This window comes from Petromyzon marinus, chromosome 51, assembly GCF_048934315.1.
Source record: "Petromyzon marinus isolate PM22_M1 ecotype Great Lakes invasive population chromosome 51, UKy_Petmar_22M1.pri1.0, whole genome shotgun sequence".
NCBI lineage: Eukaryota > Metazoa > Chordata > Hyperoartia > Petromyzontiformes > Petromyzontidae > Petromyzon > Petromyzon marinus.
Window position 1 is genome coordinate 9,382,850 of NC_133717.1, and position 23,255 is coordinate 9,406,104.

Here is a 23,255-nt window from a genome sequence, read left to right on the forward strand (position 1 = left end):
TCTCCTTGCAAAACGGTTTGGCAACGGTCGACGTGTTTTAAACTCTGAAGCTGAGCGAGGGCCGCGAAGTAGCGATCTGGCCTCTCGGCGATGTGCGATGGCACTTGGCTGCCCCCCAACTCCCTTTCTCCAGGTGACGGGCAACGCGTCCTGCAATCTGCCGAGTCCGCACGACGGCCTCTTCAATTGCGTGCAATTCCTTCGGCATTTTGTTTAGCGTCATGCCAGGCAGGGACCACCCCCCCCCCCCCCCCCCCCCCGAATAAAAGAGCACGAGCAGGGTCCGCGCGCGATCAATATTCGCACGTTCCATTATGCTGCGGTAAAGCCACGTCCTTCGGGCGGCGATGAAATATTCACGCGTCCCATCCGGAGCGCTAGTGCCTCCGTTATTCCAACCTCAATGATTGTCCCCACTTCTAACGCACGCGTTGCAGGGACGCCTTCAATCACCGAACGCTCATTCGTGTGCTTTGCTTGTTCCCTGCCTAAAGCTAACCTGGGGAGAACCTCCAGGTAAATCTCTCAATAATTCAACCAATTGTTTGGGTGATATTGCATTGCCTGCGGTGCACAAAGACAAATAACAATAAACTCTCAAGGCATTCATCGATAACGCTGCCTTCAACGGAAAAGTAAATGATGGACATGTCAGATAATGGATATGTTTGTGCACAGTATATATCGTACGTTATATGCTATATTATATACTCTGAGGTCACACTCATTATACAAAGTGCTTGCCACAAATTAACCACAATACCTCGGTGATCCCATCAAGGAGCATACACCAGCATGCAAACTCCGGTCATCCTCGCAACGGTGACTTTTGGCCAACCACCGAACAAAAACGGTCACCGCATCGCGCGATTTCAGATGCGCTTCTCTGGCCATCTGGAATACTCTTCCTTCTGACATTAGGAAGCCACTTCACTTTTAAATCAGGATTGAAAACTAATTTCTTAAGAACTGCCTTTTGTGTTTAGTTTATTTTCCCTCCCCCGCACCTCCGATTGGCACAGTTGGCTACGTACGGTGCGAAAGAAGTTAAAACATACGCACATATAATGGCCACTTGCCCAAAAATGTCACTCATTATTTCATGTTTACGGCAGTCTTAATGACTGATGTGTCGAGTTTTTTTCTCCACAATTCAGGTCACTTCCCATAGAACGTGTAGCCCCTCATATGCGTCCTGGCTTTTAACGAGCAGCAAATTAACTCCGGATGCTGCCGCTGTGGAATAATGATTTAGCACACTGGACTTGCAATCCAGAGGTCGCCGGCTCTATTCCATCTCTCTTGTTGCGGTAGTTGAAACAACGACCACGTTTCTTAAATCCCCCCTCTGCCGCTATCTATCCAGAGCAGTATAAAATGGATACACCACAGTTAATTGGGAGGTCGCATGTGTTGGGGTTAGGTTTAGGAAGAATAGGTCAATATTATCGGGGGGCTCTCTAAAGCTCCCTGTAGCGGAGGCTCTTTCAACAGCAGTGGCATGAGCGAGCGATTGTGGGGATGCACCTTAACCTGTTCATATATATATATTTTTAAAAACGATTTAAAGAGTGAGTTTATTTAGTAAATGGATGCCGCCTGAGCATCGCAAAAACAACCAAAGATCATCAATATTTGCCAATTTAAAGAGCACAGGGTCCTAAAGAAATATCACACAAACCGACAAACGAAAGGGTAGCCATTCGTGCTGACCATCACGACCGCCCTGCTCTTGCGTCCACAGCTACATCCTGCCAGACCTGAGCCGCAAGAGCCGCCAGAAGACGCGCACCGTAAAGAAGTCCATGAACCCCGTGTTCAACCACACGATGGTGTACGACGGCTTCCAGGACGAGGACATGCGCGAGGCATGCGTGGAGCTCACCGTGTGGGACCAGGAGATGTTCTCCAACCAGTTCCTGGGCGGCCTGAGGCTCGGCCTCGGCGGGGGTAAGACTCGCGCGAGCCGATACCAACGCCAACAGCTGCCGTTCACCACTAATTGACAGTGACATCGCCATGACTCCTGTGTCAGGCCAGGTGCACTTTGAAGCCGCGTGAAGTGTCGAAGGCTCGCCAACAGGTTACTGCGCAGACTCAGGTGCTATGGGTTGACTGACTTATATGACTGGTTAATGCACAAGCCTAGTCCCCTGCTGTGCCAATTTTCTGCATTTTAGCCACCCGGCGCCTCCGCTCGTTGGTGTGAACGTCGCTCCTCTGCCCTCCATTGTTGGTGGAAGGCGACTGCCTCCTTGATGACCAGTAACGTGCTTCGCAAAGCCGCGCTAGTGTATACATGCGCAGGGACTCGCGCGCTGGCACATGGGTGGTTGGGGTTGCTACCTTGAACTTGTTTTCCCAGGATTGGTATAATTTTGGGGTAGCTGTCACAAGCAATTCTGCAATTTTTCCCAGGAAGTTAGGTTCTGGTTTTCGTCAGTTGTATAATAATACACCCCAATTATAGTATTGTGTCATATTACCTTTCCAATAATGTTGTGTTTTTGTACAGAACAGGTGGCACCCCAACATGTAGGCAATTCCACGAGGCCATTGGTAGGGAACATTTTCCTTCCTGGGGGCTGAATAGGACTTTCAAATAGCTTTTTGGCAGGCCACATTCTAGCATGCACCTCACATTTACTTTCATTGCATGAAGAGGCCTTTGCAGTAACAGAAGTGGCTTGACAGTGACCTGTTGCCAGGTCAAATATTCCTCTCCAGTAACCAATTAGTGTAGGAGAGATGCTTGTAGTGAATCAGCCCATGACTGGAAGATGCAGTGATGGGCCAAATCGGACTTGGCAATACCTTTGGCAGGTATCCATTACGACACACACATTTTGTTCACGTTAAGTAATTCCAAGAGTCTCTTGCCATGACAGAATAGAAGGGACTAAGTGCACTAAAACTACATACACAGCATTACCAGGTCAAATACTCCCATCTGTTACCAAATTAGTGCCGCTAAGATGCTTGATGTTAGATAATTGTTTGCGGGCCGTTACCATGGGTTCCCCTATCCGTACGTTCAGTGGACGGCCCTCTCTTGATGGGGATAATTGAGCACAGGCAGAACACAGAAAAAGGCTGATCGCTTCCTACATGTAAATTGGACTTACAAGTATCAGTGCTTCTTGTCTGTTTCCCCAATTATATTCCAAGTGTCATATTGGTGTCATCTTTCGGAGACAAAGGTGGATGTACGTTAAGCTCTGACCTCTGAAACTATTTCCATAATACATTTTTTAATGAATTAAAAAAGATCAACCCACACAGGGTTGTTTTTTGTTGTTGTATCAATTCTATGTCTGGTGTCTCGATATCAGTAGTGCTCTATTACCATGTCTTGAAATAACTTAGGACGTGATTTATAATACCCAGTTCGTTTAATTGCGTTGTCGTTTTTCCTCGACACGAACAGTCAGTTAGAGTATGGTGGGCTTGCCATCACATTCTGGTGGAGATAACATTTTGTCTGTCACAAAAAAGTAGTCTTTACAATATTTCAAAATGTTTTTATGAAGGATTATTTGAGTATTTTACTCCATTGTAATTCCAATTGGGCTATCGGCATCATGTGAATTGCAGCATATATTCAGAAATCTCGCAAATAATTGCAGTGGTTCTCAACTTGGCTACTGTAGCCCTTATTGAATTTAGTTTTAACCGAGTACCCCCATGCCTTACCCAACGTGGTGCCGAGAAACGGATGTATGCATAATGAACATTAATATTTGATCCCATTGTCCATTTTGTGACTCATCCTAACTAGCTCGTCACTTAAAGTGAATATAAAAAGAGACGGACACTATGCATGACGTCATTTGCTTGCGTTCCCTGGTTACTCTTGGAAACCCGCATTGTTTATGATCAATGAGTTTAGAATGGTATTTTTCGTCGTTCTTGGTTACTATGTGGATCTAAATTGTATCGTAATTATTTTATATTGGCAGATTCATACATGATTATTTACCAATGACTCCGGTATTATAGAATTTTACACATTTATAAATAACCTCCACGTACCCGCTGGAATATTGCCACGTACCCCCAGGGGTTCGCGTACCCCCGGTTGAGAACCAGTGTTCGAGAAAGGCCTGCAGAAGCAGATTTCGCAGAACTACTAATGAGTCCTTCAATAAACCTTTTTATATTGTCCTTCTCGGGTCACTCCAATTTCCCCTACACACTATAATAAAGATGGTTTACCACATTGCAGTCAAATGGACATTTTTAATTCTCAAGAGCTAGAATTTAACCAATTTAAGCAATTTTTGGAAAAAAGTTTTTCTTGTGGAGTCATTGGTGACCAGTCTGAGACCGTCAACTCACTACATTTCAGAACCTGGTTGAACGGGTAGCTGAAACCTGGTTTCAAACCAAGCACCTTGGCAGAGCTTGCTCAGTGATCTGACCTCTGCGTTACTCGGCTACCGCTCGAGACATTTAATTAAGGTGTCGTTTTCTTTTCGCCGTGTGAAGGGATGAGCTACGGAAAGCCGGTCGACTGGATGGACTCACGGGAAGGAGAGGTGGCGGTGTGGCACAACATGATAACACGTCCCGGCGAGTGGACAGAAGCCCTTCTCCCGCTGCGACCAGACATGGTCAAGTCTAAGGCCAAGAAATGAGGGGGGGGGGGGGGGGTTGTACCCTATGCACTCATCTCCCTGTGGAGAGGGTCAAACTGGACTCAAGTTCTGGCACAGTGCACTGGAAACCTAACAATTACACCGGCTCGTAACGAAATTACGCAAAACATCAATGGATTTGTGGGGGTGCGGTGCATTGCCACCATTGTTTATTTTTTCAGCCAGTAAATTGCATCGTTCTACAGTTTTTTTTAAATGTGCAGGACTGTTTTTTTTTTATTTTGTCGATTTAACCAATTATTTTAAGTTTGTTCAGATATCCTAGAAAAATGTAAACTACGCCCCTACGCTAATGGGGAAAAAAAAAACAAAGAAATAATAAAGTAAAAAATATTCCAGGCTTAAAGCGGCAATCTAAGCGAGCCTTTCTGTTAAAAATTAATGGGAATGAGCACAGCGTGTGGGCACATTCGTGCAAGCAGTTGCAGTCTGTGAAATGGTGCCATTAACTGGGTAATGTGCAGTAATTGGAATTTCCTTTTCTCCCCATCATCTTCATATCAAAGACTAACAGTGCCAATGTTCACTGAACTGGGTTTATAGTACCATGCCACTATTGTGTTAGCTAACCATGGTGCGTGCACATACACACACGCTCGTAATAAGTGGGTTTGTTCATATGGAAATGTAAGGCTTGCTTTTAAAATGTTTAAATGCCCATAAATGCATTTCAAGGCTTTTTGCTTTATTTTATGTGTGTTACAGGTGGTCAGTGTGTTTGTCCACCCATGAGCTTGCTTGACAGGTAGGGCCTGCTGTATAGGAAGTGCTCATCCGTTTATTGATGTTTGACGCAGCAAAGGGATCAATGCTAGGAGCAGAAATCGTTTTGCATTGTAAAAAAAAAAGTTGCTTAGAATATTGCTGGGTTCTGGTCATCGTCTATGATGCAACACCAAATTTACAATAAGAGCAGCTGCTCAAATTTTTTTGGTTCAAGGAGTTTAATGTAGAGTAATTAAAAATGAGGTTTAATAGAGTAGGGGGAATGGTGGATAATTAATTTTAATTGTAGGCTTAATAATACATGTGTTTATAGGTCTGTTACACGAGTTTTAAGTGGTTTGCTCTTTTGGGATAGGTTAAACACGGTGCTTTCTTTGCAGTCTGGAAAATATGGAAATGAATGACAGACATTAGCGACTGGACGTCGGTTGTTATGAAGCAGGTTTGGCTCAAAATGTGATGGTACGTGTATGTGCCGAGGGTCGGAGAAGGCAGATGGTCAGAAGTGGCTTGCGTGGCCAGGGGTGATCAGGCGACGAGCTTAACAACATAAAGGCCTGTGGACTATGGCGATCGTATGCAGCAGCCAGTGCCACTTGAGTGGGGTGCGAGAGATTACAGTTCTGCAGGGTTGGGCTTCATGCCGGTCCCTGCGAGGAGAGGGCAGAGCTGGGGGAGGGTGGGGGGGTATGCGTGGAAGCGAAGGTCAATTGAATGGTCAATTGTATGTCGATGGTTACTTGATGGGAAAAATCGCTGCAGGTTTTGAAAGATGAGGTCATTATCAAGGCTGAAACTGAGAATGGAAATAATAAAAAATAATGATTTACGTGAGAAAAACACGATCCAAATTATACATGTGAAGACACAACTGGCAGAGGTTTAGGGGAATAAAACTTAACAGTGAGCAAGAAATAGAGAATGCCATTTCTCCTTTGACAAAACTGATGAGGAAATTGGAAAACTGTCTGCGATGAAATGGGATTCTGTTTTATAAACATTGCCCCCTTTATTTGTTGTTCACAATAGTGCCGTACGTTTATCGCGACAATATTCTATACGCCTGCCGTTGAAATCCGTTCGGTTAAGCACCGCACTTCTGTCTTTCTCATTTGCCTTTTTTTCTGAGATACTTTGTATGTATATGGTATTGGGGCATGATTTCAGTTTTAAGAAATAATGTATGCTCACAGATATCAAATGTAAATTGGTTGAAATGCAATGATTTGAAAAAAAAAATCTAAATAAAGGACTGTGGTTGTGGTGTAATTCATTCCAATGTTTTTTTTCTTAAAATACCACTTTCATTTTCCATTTTATACATATGAAATTGTGAAATTGCCGTGTTTTCTGTTTTTAAATCCAATAATAAAATGGTATGTTTGTAGAACTTATTTTGCACAATACGTAGCCAACCGTGCTAATCGGAAATGCGGATGCTCTTAAGAAGGGAAAATGTTACAAACACAAAGACCACAACAAAAATCCTGTCCATTATATCACTGCAAATGTGAATAATTTTCAAACAGAATGCTTCATGTAATAACAAACAATGCCAGCTTGTATTCTTGGTTCTTTCAGTAAAGTCATCTGGCTACCATGAGAGATTTGTTCATGAGGCTATCCACATATACAAACACAGAGACAATTTCAACCGAGAAGATGGATTCTGGCTTTGCAATCATTGGAAGGATTTGATAAACCATTTCGGGTCTGAATTGATTGATCACGCTTCAGGTGGCTTTCAGACCGCATCCATTATTTTTCGTCTCCCCCCTCCTCTTTTCCGAACATAGATGAACTCGTCCATCTGAACAAACTGTCAAATCTCTCTCTGTGGTGCTAACGTTAAAAATAACTGCCACTTTGTTCAAATTTTCTTGTGGTTTTCACACCTGATGATGATTGCTTGTGTTGCAGTCGAAACGTCGTGATAATTTTATTTTTTTATATTTTTATGATTTTATTGTTTCCTTTCTACGTGACTTTACCGAAAGAACCAAGCATATGAATCCCTGCAGTCACGAAAGCTTTAAAACGAAATTTACTCCAGTTTCTTCAAACTTGCAACAACAAAAAACATCCAAATACCAGCTTGGTAACTACAACTCAAGTAAACAAGGTTCAGCTCTTGAAATATAAATATATCTTTATTTGCATGGGGAAGCCTCAACAAAACCCAGCATTTTCAAAGGGTCCTGTTTTGCAACTTTAGTTTGTGTAAAATATATTGCATATGAGGACACTCTAGTGCCTGTAAAAAAAAACCAAACAAATGCCAGGAGTGACAAAGCTCTAACAAATAGGCAGGGGCGGAGCCAGGGGGGTCACAGGGTAGACAATTGTCACCCCCGAAAATAAATAAAAAATCGACAATCTGAAACATTCTGCGTATATGTGTACGACACTCGGTCTGGTGGACTCCGTGCAACTGCATTGTCAGAGTGTGTCGCCAACCGATGGCGTGGGGTATAGCCGATTTCTCATTCAATCATTCTTGAAATTAAAATTTGTTGAATGTCACGCCCGGGCTGAAAATCCTGGCTCCGCCCCTGCAAATAGGTCCTAAACCTCAAAAAACACTTCGTGCTACATCTTAACATATTGCCCTGTCGGAGAACATCTCCACAAGTACCACATTTTAATAATCCTGCCCTCCCCAGTTTCAAGTTTATTTTGTTTAACCAGGTGAGGAACTCACGAGAGCAAGGATGCATCTCACTTGCAAGAGCGACCTGGGGCATTAGTCTACCAGTAGGAAGGCGATGATTGCTGTGTGTAATTGCAGTGTCATTTTCCAATTTGGCAAATTTGGACCCTGGGGCTGGCACACAATGGCCTATCCTTGCGAATAACATCGGGGATCTTTAGCTTCCACACTAAAGTAGACTGCGCATTGTAGTGTTATGGTTAATACACCTGCAGTACTACTCAGGGGTGGCCGCTGGATTCTCCCCGTGAACCTCTGCGACAAGCAGCGAACAGGCTATTGATTACAGGTGTGTACCACCACACACGGCACGCCTGCCTGTGTGTGTATGTATATTGCGTGGGGAGCGGAAGCGTAGCAGTTAGTGCGCTGCATTACGAACCCGGTGACCCAAGTTCGATTACCGCTCACGGCCAACACCAGTGACGATTATCTGAACCGGTCCTGGGCCTCCCCTAGGTTGACTCCGCCTGAAATGAGTACCTGGTGCAGTGTGTAAGCATCTCCACTGGGGAGACAAATTTGGTCGGGAGTGGTGCTGGCCACCCACCCCCTCGTCTATCATGCCAGCCTTCATAGGTGCTCGTTAAAGTCTGTTAAGACTAAACGGGGAATATTTTGTATTTGTCAGTACGCAATTCAGTAGTGGCCGGTGTGTAAATGTATTGGTGGGGCACGGAACCCCATGGGGGTGTGGGATGCGGGGTAAGGAAGAATGGAGAGGGAAGGAGGTGAATGCTGTTTATAATCTTGATAATGTAGATGTTCAAGTATTTTTTTTTTACTTTTTAATGTTTGAACTGGGTCCACCAGCCCCCTACTGACGACTGGTCCAAAATCGAGCGAGCTAACCCTCCATTGCCTCGAATGCTCTCTACCTTAGTCGCTGTCTCTCCTATCAGATGCTGCTGCTGATGTTCTTCATCTCGGAGAGGACTGTGTCCCTGTAGGTCTTCTCAAGGCTCTTCATGTAACTCAGGTGCTCTCCAAGCCGAAACCCATGAATGGGCTCCTCCTGCACGCAATGTGCACGCGGGAATTTTTTGGGGGGAGGGGGGGTGAAAAAGGATATATAAAATGCATTCCTGTAAAAAAATTTTTATAAAGGTCTACATAAAAAAAAATGAAAGATGTGTGACAGCAACGTTCGAATTTTTACAGAAAAAGATTACCAGCACGCGGGTGTGTGGCACGATGCCCAACAAATGTATCCTAAAGGTCATCTGTCGTCGCACCATCTTCACTACACTCCTGTAATTTTTAACAAAATGCCACCCTTCATAAATATATGCCGTGGATTTACTGTCTGCAGTGGCGCCCGACACTCTGCCACCGTCAGTCACGCCACGCGCGATGTCTTCATCTCACTTGTCTCCTGGCACAATGGATGTGGGCAACCATGACTATCTGGGTGTGCTCTACACTAGTGTATCTTTAAATTCCACTACTTCTGCCTTCCCATTGCTCTCTTTTCTAATATCCTCCTTTAAAAAGTAAATTACTGTAATGGGAATTGGACGTGTGTCTTTATATCGGTAAAAAATATCATTTGAATTATGGGCGAGGCACTGAGGTTGGAGAATCACCGGTAATTTGTCAGGTTCCCCAACCTGTTTGAGACTATTCCATTATACTATTAGATTCCAATTGTGCTATGAGTGTCATGTTACGAGATTAACCCAATTAAATTTGAAACTCTTGCAAAGAGCAGTGCATAACTCCATGTTGGAGAACTGCCTCTAAAAGGTGTTGCTGAACTACTTACTATGAGGTCCCTTCAATTGCTTTCCTGAGTTGAGAATGTATTGACTCTATCCATGCCCTTCTATGTCGTCACATGTAAATGAAACCAGTTTTAAGTCCTCAGAGTTGTACGTATGCTGGAATAATGTAAAACAATGTTTAATATTGCATTTTGTTGTGTACAGTCATTGTAAATCCAGCTGAGAACATTAACTTGCTGAATTTAAAAACCTGGTTTGACTTAAAATGTCTGAAACTTAGACATGGAAGTGCCAGATCAGCGCCAGATCAAGATGATATTTTCCCTCTGAGCCACCTAGCCACCTCAGACTACGTATTTTTTGTTGGCTGGATACACAGGTCAAGGACAAGATGTCATCATGCCCAACGACAAGAATGGCACCACGCCTAATCACTGAATCCTTCTAATAGATGTCACGAGTTGTAACTCAACACTCAATACTCTTTGGTTCTTTCGGTAAAGTCACGTAGGCAGAAATAAAATAAAACAAATCACGACGTTTCGATCGCAACACAAGCAATCTTCATCAGCTGTGGTCACACCATCAGTTTTCTTGCTGTTGTTGTCTCACCTGATGAAGATTGCTTGTGTTGCGATCGAAACGTCGTGATTTGTTTGATTTTATTTTCTACCTACGTGACTTTGACGAAAGAAACAAAGAGTATGGATTCCTGCAGTCACGACAACTTCAAAATCAAGATTCAACACTCAATCTTTAACCTCTGCTCATATAGTATTCCACCATCTGGTTTTAAGTCCTCCGTGTCTCTAAGCACTGTTTGGCATTCCATTGCGTGCCTCCATAACGTGCCCTCCTCTGTCCTGCACGTGTCCCAGCTCCTTTTACTAATTACATCTAGTACACTTTATTGCCAGGTTCTATTAAGATTATCATCGTTCTATTTCCACTTGGCACAGGCTGGTTGGGGTACAATTGCGGTTGAACAGACGGCACTTATCCGTAGCGTGCAAATTCACTGTGAACTTATGGTCCATACTTTGTTTTCATGGTTTCTGAGCACAGAAGCAAAGGCCCAAAGGAGCCAAATGGCCAGCAACAAACAACACGAATGAAATTGGAATAGATAATTGGCAATGCATTTCTTGAATGGAACAAGATGTTACGGACTTGGAGAAACGAGATGGGGAGGAATTCTGAAGTTGAGCAGTGTGAAGACAGTAGCAGACGGAGAGGTGTTTTGTTCGTTGAACACGGTATTGATGAGTTGAAACAGCCAGTATGATAGACCGAGTCTTCAACATGGGTGGAAGAATCAATGAGCGAAGTTCACAGGCAAATTGACCACGTTGGAAGCGATAGAAGAGCGATTAGGAGGTGACTGATCACTGTAAGTGCTGGATCATCAATCAACATGTGTATAGTTTGTTGCCCTTCCCCCACACTTCTAATTAACACGGTTGGCTATGTACGGTGTCAAAGAAGTTCAACATACATACAACCTGATTGCTTTACCTTAAATTCTAACAATTCTACAAGTGCTGCCCTCACCCTGAGAAAGATCTGTAGGTCCTGGCTCTGCGTGTGCTGCAGGATGCGAGGCTCCAGGTGCCTCAGCACGGCCAGGCAAGTATACAGCTGGTAGTCGGGCCCCAGCACCACACACACGCCCACGTACGCGCACACCTCCGCCCAGTCAAGGTAGTTCCAGAAACACTGGCTCAACCAATGTTGGCAAATCTAATCGGACAAACATATCACACGTCAACGCATCAGCCACTGTATGAGAGCGTAAAAATGAGTAAAGAGACACGCATAAACAGTATTTTTACCAATCGCGCTGCGTCCATTCATGAGAGAAAGTATACATTTTCATCTGTTGGACGGCAGTACAAGGATCTGCAAACGGATATCACAGCTATTTCTGAGATCTCTTCCAGGGACCTCTGTTCCCCATAATAGTGTACAACACTTTCCCACCCACCCTGCTCCAGAAAGGAATGTAGCACAGCCGGTGAAACTATACATTTTTTTTATAATTAGAGCTGGAATTTTGCCGCATTTAGTTGCGGTACCGAATTTAATGTGGTGCCTTTTTTGTACATTCATCGGAGAAAGGAAACTGACAAAAGTGACTACTTGAAAATCCAGTTTAGTCACAGATGGCTGCGTGGATTTGAACCTGGAAAATTACCGTTGCCAGCTCAGCACTCATACCGTTGAGCCACGTTGTCACCTCAAGTAAAGAGACTTAATACATCTCCAACCGATGTCAGTCGTGACTTTGTTAAATATTATATTGTGAATGGGACATAACTGGAGCTCAATTGCAATATTTTTCATGCTCCACAAATTACCAATTTTTTTCTTCTTCTCAAAATAAAACCGACATATAAAACAGACATGACACTCTTATTTACTTATTGAAGCACAGTTGTAATGAAAGTGTTATTACACATTTCGAAGCAAGTGTCTGAATGGCGCAGGCAGTCGTTCGACCTGATGGTTCTCAAGTGGATGGCCGCGAGTTCAAATCCCAGCTGTGGATTGACTCGGGGTTGATAAATGGAGTGCCACTGGGAAATCAACAGTGGCTCTTTGGATAGGCGTGCGCCGACATAGCAATGTGAAATGTGCCCTGCTGGCTTAGGAGCTATAAAAGAATACGAGTATTGGCCAGAATGTATTTGAAAAAGAGACCCACCTCATTGACTTTAATTAATGGTAAAATATTAACAATGGCATAGTCACAGTGTGGTCTGTTTGCCGAATTACCTGTGAGCTTAAACATATTTGTTAGACCTATAGAGTAAAGTGAAAAATTGCGATGAAGCAGCCAAGTACGTGTGACCCTTTTTTTCGCAATGACAGGCAGAAACGCAAAGTCAATGTACGGATCAACAGCTTGAGCCGCTGAAGTCCATCATGCGATTACAAGCGGCTCCTTTGCTCGACGGCGGGAACATTTGACAAACGAAAGAGCTTGCAGGCGTACTCTTTGGTTCTTTCGGTAAAGTCATGTAGTTAGAAATGAATTAAAATCAAACAAATCACGACGTTTCGAAAGCTTCGAATCAAGATTGCAGGCACATTTCCAAGCACTGCATTCAGCAGCAGGTCCTACTTCGCACAGCGCTTCAGGGAATTTCTTTGCTAATGATATCATGAAGACCCAATAGCACAAATTGGGTGAAGGCGTATCACGGTGCATCACGCACTGCACTATAAATCCAGCGACCCGGGTTTGATTCCTCGGTCACAGTTAACTTCAGTGGTGAGTGATATCTGCAGCGGTCCTGGGGGCCTCTGCTTCATCAACCCGCCACTGACCAGCATGGTGAATTATGGTCAATAGCATAACCGACGTGGCACGGGGGAAGCTTTCATCCCTCAGTGCACTGACACGAGGGCTTGTGATTTCAATATGTATTTTTGCACAACATTGAGCGAAGTCTTTGGCAACAGACTATGGTGTAAGGCATGTCAACTTAAAGGCATCACAAATTATAAGCATATGATTTAATATTCTAAATATAGTTCACCAACATGCCCATCAATATACCCGTGATGCTATACCATGTTTATTACATGAATATCATGATACAGCCTTTATTTATTGAGGAAATATTGACAATCAAAATACTGCACTTTTGCACCAAAGGGAATTAAACTGGCCAAGCCTTCTAAACGGAGCCGAGCATCTACCTGCGAGGGAGTGTACCCAGACATGCGGAATGCAGAGAAGATAAGAGGCAGCTCTGATTTGAGGATGGACTCCACCCAGTGGCAGGTGCAGGAGTACAGAGGGTGCACTCCAGAGAGTGCCGTCTGTTCAGCCAGGTGAACCTGCAAGCACACATTAATGTGAATTGTAACAATGATTTATTGAGTACATTTGGGTATTTCGCACCACTCTCATCACACACAAGGCTATCAGGATGGTGCTATGTTTCACGTAGTTTTCAGCTGTTTGACAACAGGTGGTAAAGTTGCTATGCGTAATCCCAATGGAGTAATTTGCAGATATTTTTTCGAATTTGGACAGTGATGTCAGTACAATAATGTCCACGTGTTATGTATTACCAGTGTTCCCCTGAAGGGGTGCAAAGATGCGTCTGTGAGGTTCCTAAGCTCATAAAAAATGGATAGAATGGCATCTGTGAGAATAGATGTTTCCTAACCATCAATGTTGGATGTGATGATTTCACGTGACTCCTCCGGCCACCAGGGGTGGTTGCATTGTCCGCAATAAAAAAAACACGTACGGGCAATCCTCTACTTACGATGTACAGTAAGTCCTCTACTTACGATGGAGATGCGTTACGACGACCCCATCGTAAGTCAAAAATATCGTAAGTCGAAGATGGCCTAGCCTACCCAGGAGTCTTAAAGATTGGTGATAATTTAGCAAAACAGAGCAATTTACAGTACTAAACTATATACTGTATGTATTTATTAATTACAATACTGTATTGCACAGTAAAATGTAAAGTAAAAAAAAGGTAAATTCTTAGCCTACCTATATGAACTGCGATTTAATAGAAAGTTTTTTCAGGAAACAATCCTATATGCGTACATCGCGGCAGTGTCCCAACGTACAGTATCGTACCTCGTACGCTGCTGCATTTGCCTGCCGCGCGAAATTTAAAATGTTTTACAATTTTGTCGTATCGCTATCGCCATCGTAAGATCGAAATATCGCAAGTCGGATCATCGTAAGTCGGGGAGTACCTGCAATTGAATGGGGGGGGGTTGTGAAGGGGAGGGTTTTTTGAGTGAATAAAGGTGTGCTGAGTGATAATAGTGGTTCTGGGTAAATAGTCACGTGTGGGAGTCAATAGAGGGGTGTTGACTCAATAGAGGTGTGGTGAGTCAATGAATTATGTATCCAACGAAAGTCGGTGTGTTGAATGGAACAGGGATGAGTGAAGAGAGGTGTGCCGAGTCAATAGAGGCAGGTTTATTCTGATTCTCATGTTAAGTGCATGGAAGGGTGTTCAGTCGGAAGGGGTATGCTGAATCAATAGAAGCATGTTAAGTGAATGGAGATGTATTGCGTAAACGTAAGTGCTGAGTGAACCGATGGCGAGTGAATGGATGTGCGTTGAGCGGAGCTACGCTACATACAGACGCATGCAGGCGTGCCGGCCACAGCAAGGCGGACACCAGCAGGCCAGAGAGGCGGCGCAGCAGCTGCCAGCTCCTCTCACGGTCTCCGCCAGTCATGAGGAACACGGAGGAGACAAACCAATCGTGGTCCTGCCTCGCCCCCTGCAGCGAACCTGGTGCTGTTTTAAGGCATTTCTACGAGCCCTCATACTGCGAGTCTGGGCAGCATCCACAACGCTCTAAGGGGCATATTCTAAGTTACTGCTCGGATCTGGCTTCGCCTCGATCACGACTCAGCTCAGGCTTGAACCGCTCCGTTGCTTCCAAAGACTCACAAGCGGCTCACCCGTGGCTTGGCTCAGGCTCGGCTCCACGGAAATCCTGAGCGTGGCTGGAACCGTGGTCAGAGGCGGCTAAGGTTAAGCGTGGCTTTGAGTCGGCTCACTTGAGCCAGAGGCAAGGCTGAGCCGTGTCGTGACTAAGAATATGGGCCTAAGAGTCTGCTCATTGAATTAAAGAGTTCCTGCTCCAGAAGAGAAAGAACAGAACACCTCATATAGTATGCGTGGGTGTGGATTGTAAGTGCAGCTAGCCTTATCACCATTGCTGTTATGACATCGCTGCTACTTATTGGGAAATGGCAGTTGCAGTTCTTGATGGGTGTATTTTGGCAGATAAAATCAATAGTTGTTCTTCTAAAGTATAAGGAAATTATAGTGGGAAATTGCTTAAAATAGGTTTTCCGCAATAATGGTAACGATAATGGCAGGAATTTTACATTTATAAAGCCTGAAACATATACATTTCTTTGGTTAATATTAAAAGGACAACCTTTTTAAATGTACATATATGTTATATAAAACACACTAATATCACAAACCATGATCATCTCAGATTGTTTTCACGCCTACTTGAACTTTCTACAAACTCAATTCATGACGCTATGATTATGTCAATTATATTCTTGGTTATTTCGGTAAAGTCACGTAGAAGGGAAACAATAAAATAATAAAAAAAATAAAACAATTAAATTCTCACGACGTTTCGACTGCAACACAAGCAATCATCATCAGGTGTGAAAACCACAACAAGAAAATTTGAAAAAAAACTTTTCTTGTTGTGGTTTTCACAGCTGATGATGATTGCTTGTGTTGCAGTCGAAACGTCGTGAGAATTGTATTGTTTTATATTTTTATTATTTTATTGTTTCCCTTCTACGTGACTTTACCGAAAGAACCAAGAATATGAATCCCTGCAGTCACGAAAGCTTTAAATCAAAATTTTATGTCAATTATGTTTGTAAAAGTCTATCCCGTGAAAATCACATGCCCAACAAGGGATCACAGACATATAGGACGATGCCCAATAGACATTCCTATTGTGCCCATATCAGTGTGCGAAAGATACAAGAGGATGGGTCAAGCTTCTTCTGCTGCAGCTGCAGGAAAGCCTTGCTGTGCTTCAACAGGAAGCTCAGATTTTCTACTGAAGAGTGTTTTGGTTTGAGCAGCTTTAGATGCCTTCCATACCTAAGTGCAAACAGAAAACAAAAACCATGAAGATGTGGGATGCCTCAAATCCATTAAAAATAACTTTGCAATACTTAATAATAATAATAAAAAGTGTAGTGATTATGTTCAACGGTTTGGTGATAGTTCAAAGCAACAAACTTTGACGGCAATTCGCAGCAAATTGGCATTGATACTCGCGTCTTACCGGACCACCATTTTCATGCCAAGTTGTTGGACGTCAGACAGGGAGTGAGTCTTGACATTTGCATCGTTTACTGAAATAAGAGGGTGCCTCAAATTGAAACAGGAAGCTAAGCAAAGGTCCAGGCTTTTAAGCAATTACTTTTTAATCAAATACGGTTACATTTTCTTCACAACACAACTATTTTCGGTACATAAAAATTGTTCATTGTAATTTGGGCTCTAATTTACGTGGTTCCTGAGCAGTCTAAAATGTAAAATTAGGTGGGAGCTTATTAAGGCACAGCTGTGCTTTTGTGTGGCAATCACTTATGTATCGCAGATCAGAAGCATGACTCAATGAGCCAAATGGAGGTACGGACAAAAGTATAAAAACATATGCAAGCATTTGGAAGCGGAGAGATGCAATAAAATGTCCACATCCCATGGAATCCCTCTGTTATGGATTCAATGCACACACATACACGCATGAATATACTGTATCAGTGATTAGGAACATTGCGTACCAGCTGCTGAACATTGCTGGAATTGAGTAGCACAAATAAAATGTTGTATTGTAGCTGTTTTCTGGTCACACTTATTTTTTGAAGTCAATTAGTACTATGTATCAATGTAGTTAAATGTGTATTACTTCACTGTAATATAACTTCATATTTACTTTTTTTAGATTTGTTTTGGTAGCAATAGAATATTATTCAGGGGAGAAGTATCGTCATTGTTAGTGAAATTCGCACTCTGAACCCAGGGGCCTAAGTTCGATTTTCAGCCATGGTTAACATCATCGGTGAGCAATGTTCAAATTGGTCTATGGCACCACCCATCACCAACCTATGGTGATAAATGTGTTTAAATATGGTCAAACAATACCTTCCCCTGACTGATTCAATATGTGGAGACCTTCATCCAGCAGTTAAATGAAAACGGGCTTACATTCTTTAATACATATGTATTATAATGCTAACATATGCATCAATCTGATGATGCCTATTCATGCAGCGTAATGGTTTGCTGACACGTTTAAAATGCTCTCGATGTGAAAATATTGAGGTGATTGTGACACTCAGCAGGGGTGATTGATGATAGATCAAGTCAAGTCAATTTACATGTATTTAGTTTAACTTGCTGAGAACTCAAGAGACCAGGAAAGTTTCGTTCGTCAGAGTGCCTTTGGTCGCCAAAATTATAAAAGCAAGACAGTAAAATAAAATAGGAAACAGAGGAAAAAAAATAAGTGTAATACGAGAAATCTAAAATATGGCACAAACATAAATAATAGTAAACAAAAAATACCTGTGAGCATAAGCTGGCTGGGGCCCGATTGTTTTCATACTGAACATATTACAATGACAATTAAGTGATAGAAACAGAAAACGGGAACAGTGACTATTGTGCCAATATGAAAACAGACAAATAATATGTCAAATGCAATCGCAAAAGAAGTCACCATGAAGAATCTACGGATTCTCATGAAATAGAGATAGAGACGGGAGAGTAACCAAGGACAGTTTCTGAAGCGATGGATTTCAAGGTGTTTGCCGCATTAACAGAGAATGAGTGAGAACCACGCTGAGTGGTGTTGTTACTGACCAGTGTATTCAGGCAATTTGAAGGCCTGCTCTGTGACATCTCCCTCCATGGCACACACGACCCTTTCCACCACATCCACCACAACTGCAACAAATCACATGCTTTATCAGCATCGTTTAATGTCAGCATTCTTAAACAAAATCTGCAAATGCAATTGCAGGCGTTCTTCCCATTAATTACGGATGTCTCTCATACGCTCTAAGCGTTCTCAAAAGCTAAGCAGGCTTGACTTAATTATTACTTTGTGGGTAAGCATGACGGCTTTCCAGGTGTTGTAGCTGAACAGCAGTATTTACTGTCACCCCATCGTGAGCGTTGGTTTATTTCGAGGTAATATTATTTCCTCCCACATGTCAAACATTAATGTATATTGCCAAAACAACCAAATACAGGACCTTGCTTAAATAGAATCTTGAAACTGAACGAGGCTTTCCTGAACAAACAATTTGCATTGTTATTAAATACAATCTGGATTAATTTTGCTGAATCGAGCTAGTACTTTTAAGATCACTCTTTATTTCAGTTGATTTGTTTAGTTATGTACTTATTTATGTGCCAGACAGAATTAAACACGTGCATTATTTGGCCAAGAGGCTAATACTTTTGGGAAGGGTTTTGTGGGATTTTTTTTTTTACATCTGAAAGTAGATGCAACAGCTGACTTAATGCTCCCAAAATAATTGTCCAATAGAATGTTCGCTTTGATGTTTGATTCGTCAATACAAGTACGTATAGATTCAAAGAAATACAAAATGGGTGGAACAAATGCACGATGGTTAGGCTACTATTCTATGAACCTGATGACCTTAGTTCGATTCCTCGCCATGATTTTATCCTCCTCCCTTGGTGTGCAAGTTGTGGTTTCGATCCCGACCCAGATGGTGCCTGTATATTTGGAGTCTGAGTGTTCTCTTCCCGTGGCCACGTGGATTTTTCTCTGGCCCCTCCAGTTTTCTCCTCCACATTTAGAAACATGTGTTTAGACTATTTTCATGGTAGATTTACTTGATATAACCAGAGCAATACTTGTGTATGTGAAGGAGAGTCGGTTAACAATTCAGACTCCTCAGTGTGAATAAACTACGGTATCTATAGCAATTCTGAGGTTACCTTATAAGACAATGACTCGTCTGTGGTACACACAACCACAAAACAGAACAACCCAAAACCCAAGAGTGATCCTATACCAGTCTTCTTGCAGTATGAATAATGACGAGCCAGCATGGTTTTCAAATGACTACATCAGCCTGTTTCCAGGCAATTTCTGGCAGTTATAGGCGGGTGTGCTCCAAGCACAATGATACTTTTACAGACTTATCATTAAATCCTGCTCTCAATCACATGTCCTCCATTCCACACACTTAGCGATGTAGTGCAGGCATATTTTCTCAGAATCCAGTGTAAGTGGTCTCTCTCTGTTAATCATTGTTCTGTCTAAGTGCAGCACTTATGGTAGCATTCACCAGAACTACAAAGGAGAAACGCGGGTCATTGATTTTTCCCTATAATTCAATACAGTGGCTATATTTAAATGACACGGAGACAAGTGCATGTATATGGATAGACTGGCTAATAATTCATTTTACTGGTGGTCTATTTAAGAAATCAACTAATAAATAAAAAAAAATCCTGTATTAATTCAGGGAAGAGCCCATTCAATTGAATTACGTTTTCATAAAGATGATGCCAGTGGTTGCAGTCAGGACAGTACTTGTAAATATTTGATAACATGCTTGTAAGGTAATCTTCAAAACGTATGTAGAATCACATGGCACTAATACAGCATAACGCATAGATTTGACCAAAAATCTGTCCACATTTATTCTGAAGTAGATAGTGAAAACATAGGGAGGGCCTTCAACTAGCAGTGTCTGATGATGATTATTTAATGTTTTACAACTGCTGAAACATTGAGTGAATTATATTGTTTACGCTTTCGCTGATAATGTTGATGATTAATAGTTTCACAGCTATGGGACATTGTTTCAACTTATTTGTATCAATGTATAGTTGGTATAGTTGGATTGCTGCTTCACTGTACTTAATCAAACCCAGGTCTAACTTAAAAAATATACCCGGTCTCAATTGGCTTATTGGCTGGCTAAAAAGGTCCCATGACTACTCTCAAAATAACAAATGAAGAAATAAATATGCACCACTGTATGTGGGCAAGAAAGCAGATAACGTTAACACTCATACGATCCCACGAGGCAATTGTAGCCACATCAGGTCGACTGGAAACAATGCTGCTTCGGATCACCATTACCATGTTGCTGTCAGCCGTTCCTCCACCAGCCAAATGCAGTGCTCATATACTCCCAGAACAGCAGGGGCTAGGCGCAGACTTTTGGCTGCCTTCAATACGCGAGCCCCAGGCATTCGAGTCTGCCACAGAAAAAGCGACTGCCAAGGCTGTGTGCTTCCTTGAGCACGTTTGTTCACGCAGTTTTGCGTAGGGACCAAGACTGCCCTGAAGCAAGGGGGGGGAGGGGTCCTTTACAATTCAAATGGCGCATATGAAAGGCAAACTAAAGATTGGCATACATATATTACAGCACGCAGTATTTATTTCCAAAACCACCGGCTATGCTGATGCACACCAGTGAATTCAATTCAGCTGACGCACATTAAGTTGATATACATATAAGACCACCAAGAACTTTGCCTGTAATAGCTGACAGGCTTAGAATTAAAGTTATGCAAGTGCTCTTTTTTCTTAGCATGTTGTATGGGTTATCGGGGTCATTATCCTTACTTCATTATGTTGGTTGTTGAAGGTAGGGTGCATAGACATGGCGACACAGAAATACAGTGCAACAATTGATTTTGCTGCATTGCCATCTGCTTCCTATAACAAAGCCCACCACCACCATATAAGCTGTGAGTGCATATCAGCACCCAACTAAGCACTATCTAGGCTCAAGCCTGCTTAGCCTGCAAGATCTGACAGGAATGGGTGCATTCCGGATGATTTGGTCATGGGGAAAAACGCAATGCATTATGGTTCAAGACAGAATTGAAGGCCACGAATGTGAAATCTCAGGGGACGCCCATGGTTAAAGCAACTATAATAATGATTTAATTTTATAGAGTGTAATTCATGCTACTTGCATCCCACAAAGCTGTATAAGAATTATATATAAGGGTCACATATATTGTCTAATTTATAAAACAAACCATGAATAAATATAATCTCTAAGCAAACGTTGACCAAAACAGTGTAAGTTAATCTGTGCTTTAATGTCGTATGATTAATGTATTTAGAGATGCATTCATCCAGCAGGGGACTGATTATGGCTCATGATGATAATGATGATCATGATGATTAATGTATGGTAAACAAAACATAGCGGTCAAGCAAAACTATTTTACAGAATGCAGTTGCAATACTTGTGCAGTGACAATCTTACCGCTTGTGCTCAGGTTGTAAGATTTTACTGCCAGGGCATTGCAGAGCAAGCGCTGGCAGCTTGCGAGCCAGTCCTTGTGTACTCCATTGCCCTTTGACAGAAACTTGGAGAGCTCAGTCTCTTCACGGTAGAAACAGGTGGAGGAAAGAGAAAAACAATAAATCAGTTTTTTGGACACATAGCCAGGGAGGGGCAATTCATCGATATTTACTCTGAAAATGTAGACCATGTTAGCATGCAAAACACAAGACAGTGATGCATTCCACTTATATAAATTACATAACATTAAAATAACCACAACGCCATTATGCCTCAACTGCTAATTTAACATACATTAGCCAACAGGCAACTATAATTTACATTCATTACCTTTAAACTTCAGAAGCAAACATGCCACAGTGTTATACTGCTGACAAAGGGTTTATTACTGCCGTCAGCGTTAACTGAAACATATAAAGATTAAACCACTCGTTTTGCACACATTATCAGCTGGATTCATTGGGGGCTGCAATTTGGCAAAAAGTCACATCAATGACACTGACTTCAAATATCACTCGCTAAATTAAATGTGTGCATTGGCCTGTATTGGCTGTACCAGTAGTAGTAATTTTTGAAATGCTATGGCATCCTGACCTGGGGTCCTGTCATCGCCCCCAATATAGAAATGCTATGGAGGCTAATTGGTTTTTTACCCTTTTATCTGGCAACAAAACTGACACCTTTTTTACAAGGAGTCATGTTTGCATTGACCACAATACCTGCGGTCGGAATGCAAACAAAAAACATAACTCTGATAATGTATGCACTGTCCTTGAAATTGATTGGTCCACACCCGAGACAGCTTTCCTTAGAGCCTAGTCTCACATGGTGTTGGACCAGATGACGCCAAAAGGTGCACAACTCCAAGACAATGCACCATCAGAGTATGAGAGCTCAGGGTAAGCATTTACACCATTCGAACCTCCTTTGCCAGTAGCAAAATATGATACTTGTTTTTTTACCCTTTTATCTGCAAACATGACACCTTTTTTACAAGGAGTCATGTTTGCATTGACCACAGTACCTGCGGTCGGAATGCAAAAAAAAAAATGATTCCTTGTAAAAAAAGGTGTCAGTTTTGTTGCCAGATAAAAGGGTAAAAAAAACAATTATCATTTTTTGCTACTGGCAAAGGAGGTTCCGATGGTGCTATGGAGGCTGTCACACACCTTCCTTTGAGCAAGGGCTGGGTTTTGTCTCAGGCATGTAGACTTGTGGGACCGGGTAGGAGAAGAACAGAGGCCAGGGGTAAGGGTCTTCATTCTGCATCCGCCATGGGTGTAAACCAAAAATGCACACGTGCAAACAAAGTATGCCGGTAGTCTGAATCCATTAATTTGGAAATAATTGTTCACGCAAATGTGTTAACTCATTCACTGAATTGTTGAATAATTTACCCAACAGTCGAAAATGCCAAACACTCATGCATGAGATTGGCTAAGCATCCCTATGCAGGACACTGGTGAAAAATTGAAATAAATGTGGACTTAGTGAGGCCTTCTTCGGGAAATGAAGGACTTTATTATTTGATGTTTTTAAATACTATTATTATTCAGTATTTTGAATAAACTATGGGGTGG

At 42.4% G+C, this 23,255-nt stretch overlaps 2 protein-coding genes across 16 annotated transcripts in view; one reads left to right on the forward strand and one right to left on the reverse strand.

Moving 5' to 3' along the window:
- LOC116953300 (synaptotagmin-like protein 1) overlaps nt 1–6,653 on the forward strand; it is an 84,139-nt gene extending 77,486 nt beyond the window's left edge. For all 9 annotated transcript variants that reach the window (XM_076074947.1, XM_076074945.1, XM_076074949.1 and 6 more), the window contains 2 exons: nt 1,745–1,950; nt 4,489–6,653. In XM_076074947.1, coding sequence (XP_075931062.1) covers nt 1,745–1,950; nt 4,489–4,637 — 355 coding nt within the window. In that variant the 3' untranslated portion in view covers nt 4,638–6,653. The remainder of the gene's footprint in view (nt 1–1,744; nt 1,951–4,488) is intronic.
- The window catches only part of TBC1D32 (TBC1 domain family member 32), a 57,464-nt gene continuing 38,984 nt past the window's right edge, over nt 4,776–23,255 (reverse strand). For 5 of the 7 annotated variants that reach the window (XM_032973383.2, XM_032973384.2, XM_032973382.2 and 2 more), the window contains 9 exons: nt 22,845–22,938; nt 21,637–21,756; nt 18,227–18,310; nt 16,644–16,713; nt 16,335–16,456; nt 14,946–15,100; nt 13,524–13,664; nt 11,370–11,558; nt 7,516–9,109 (listed from right to left, as the gene is read on the reverse strand). In XM_032973383.2, coding sequence (XP_032829274.2) covers nt 8,993–9,109; nt 11,370–11,558; nt 13,524–13,664; nt 14,946–15,100; nt 16,335–16,456; nt 16,644–16,713; nt 18,227–18,310; nt 21,637–21,756; nt 22,845–22,938 — 1,092 coding nt within the window. In that variant the 3' untranslated portion in view covers nt 7,516–8,992. Of the gene's footprint in view, nt 6,054–7,515; nt 9,110–11,369; nt 11,559–13,523; nt 13,665–14,945; nt 15,101–16,334; nt 16,457–16,643; nt 16,714–18,226; nt 18,311–21,636; nt 21,757–22,844; nt 22,939–23,255 lie in introns of those variants that run through there. The other 2 variants (XM_032973385.2, XM_076074954.1) reach the window with 2 other exon arrangements.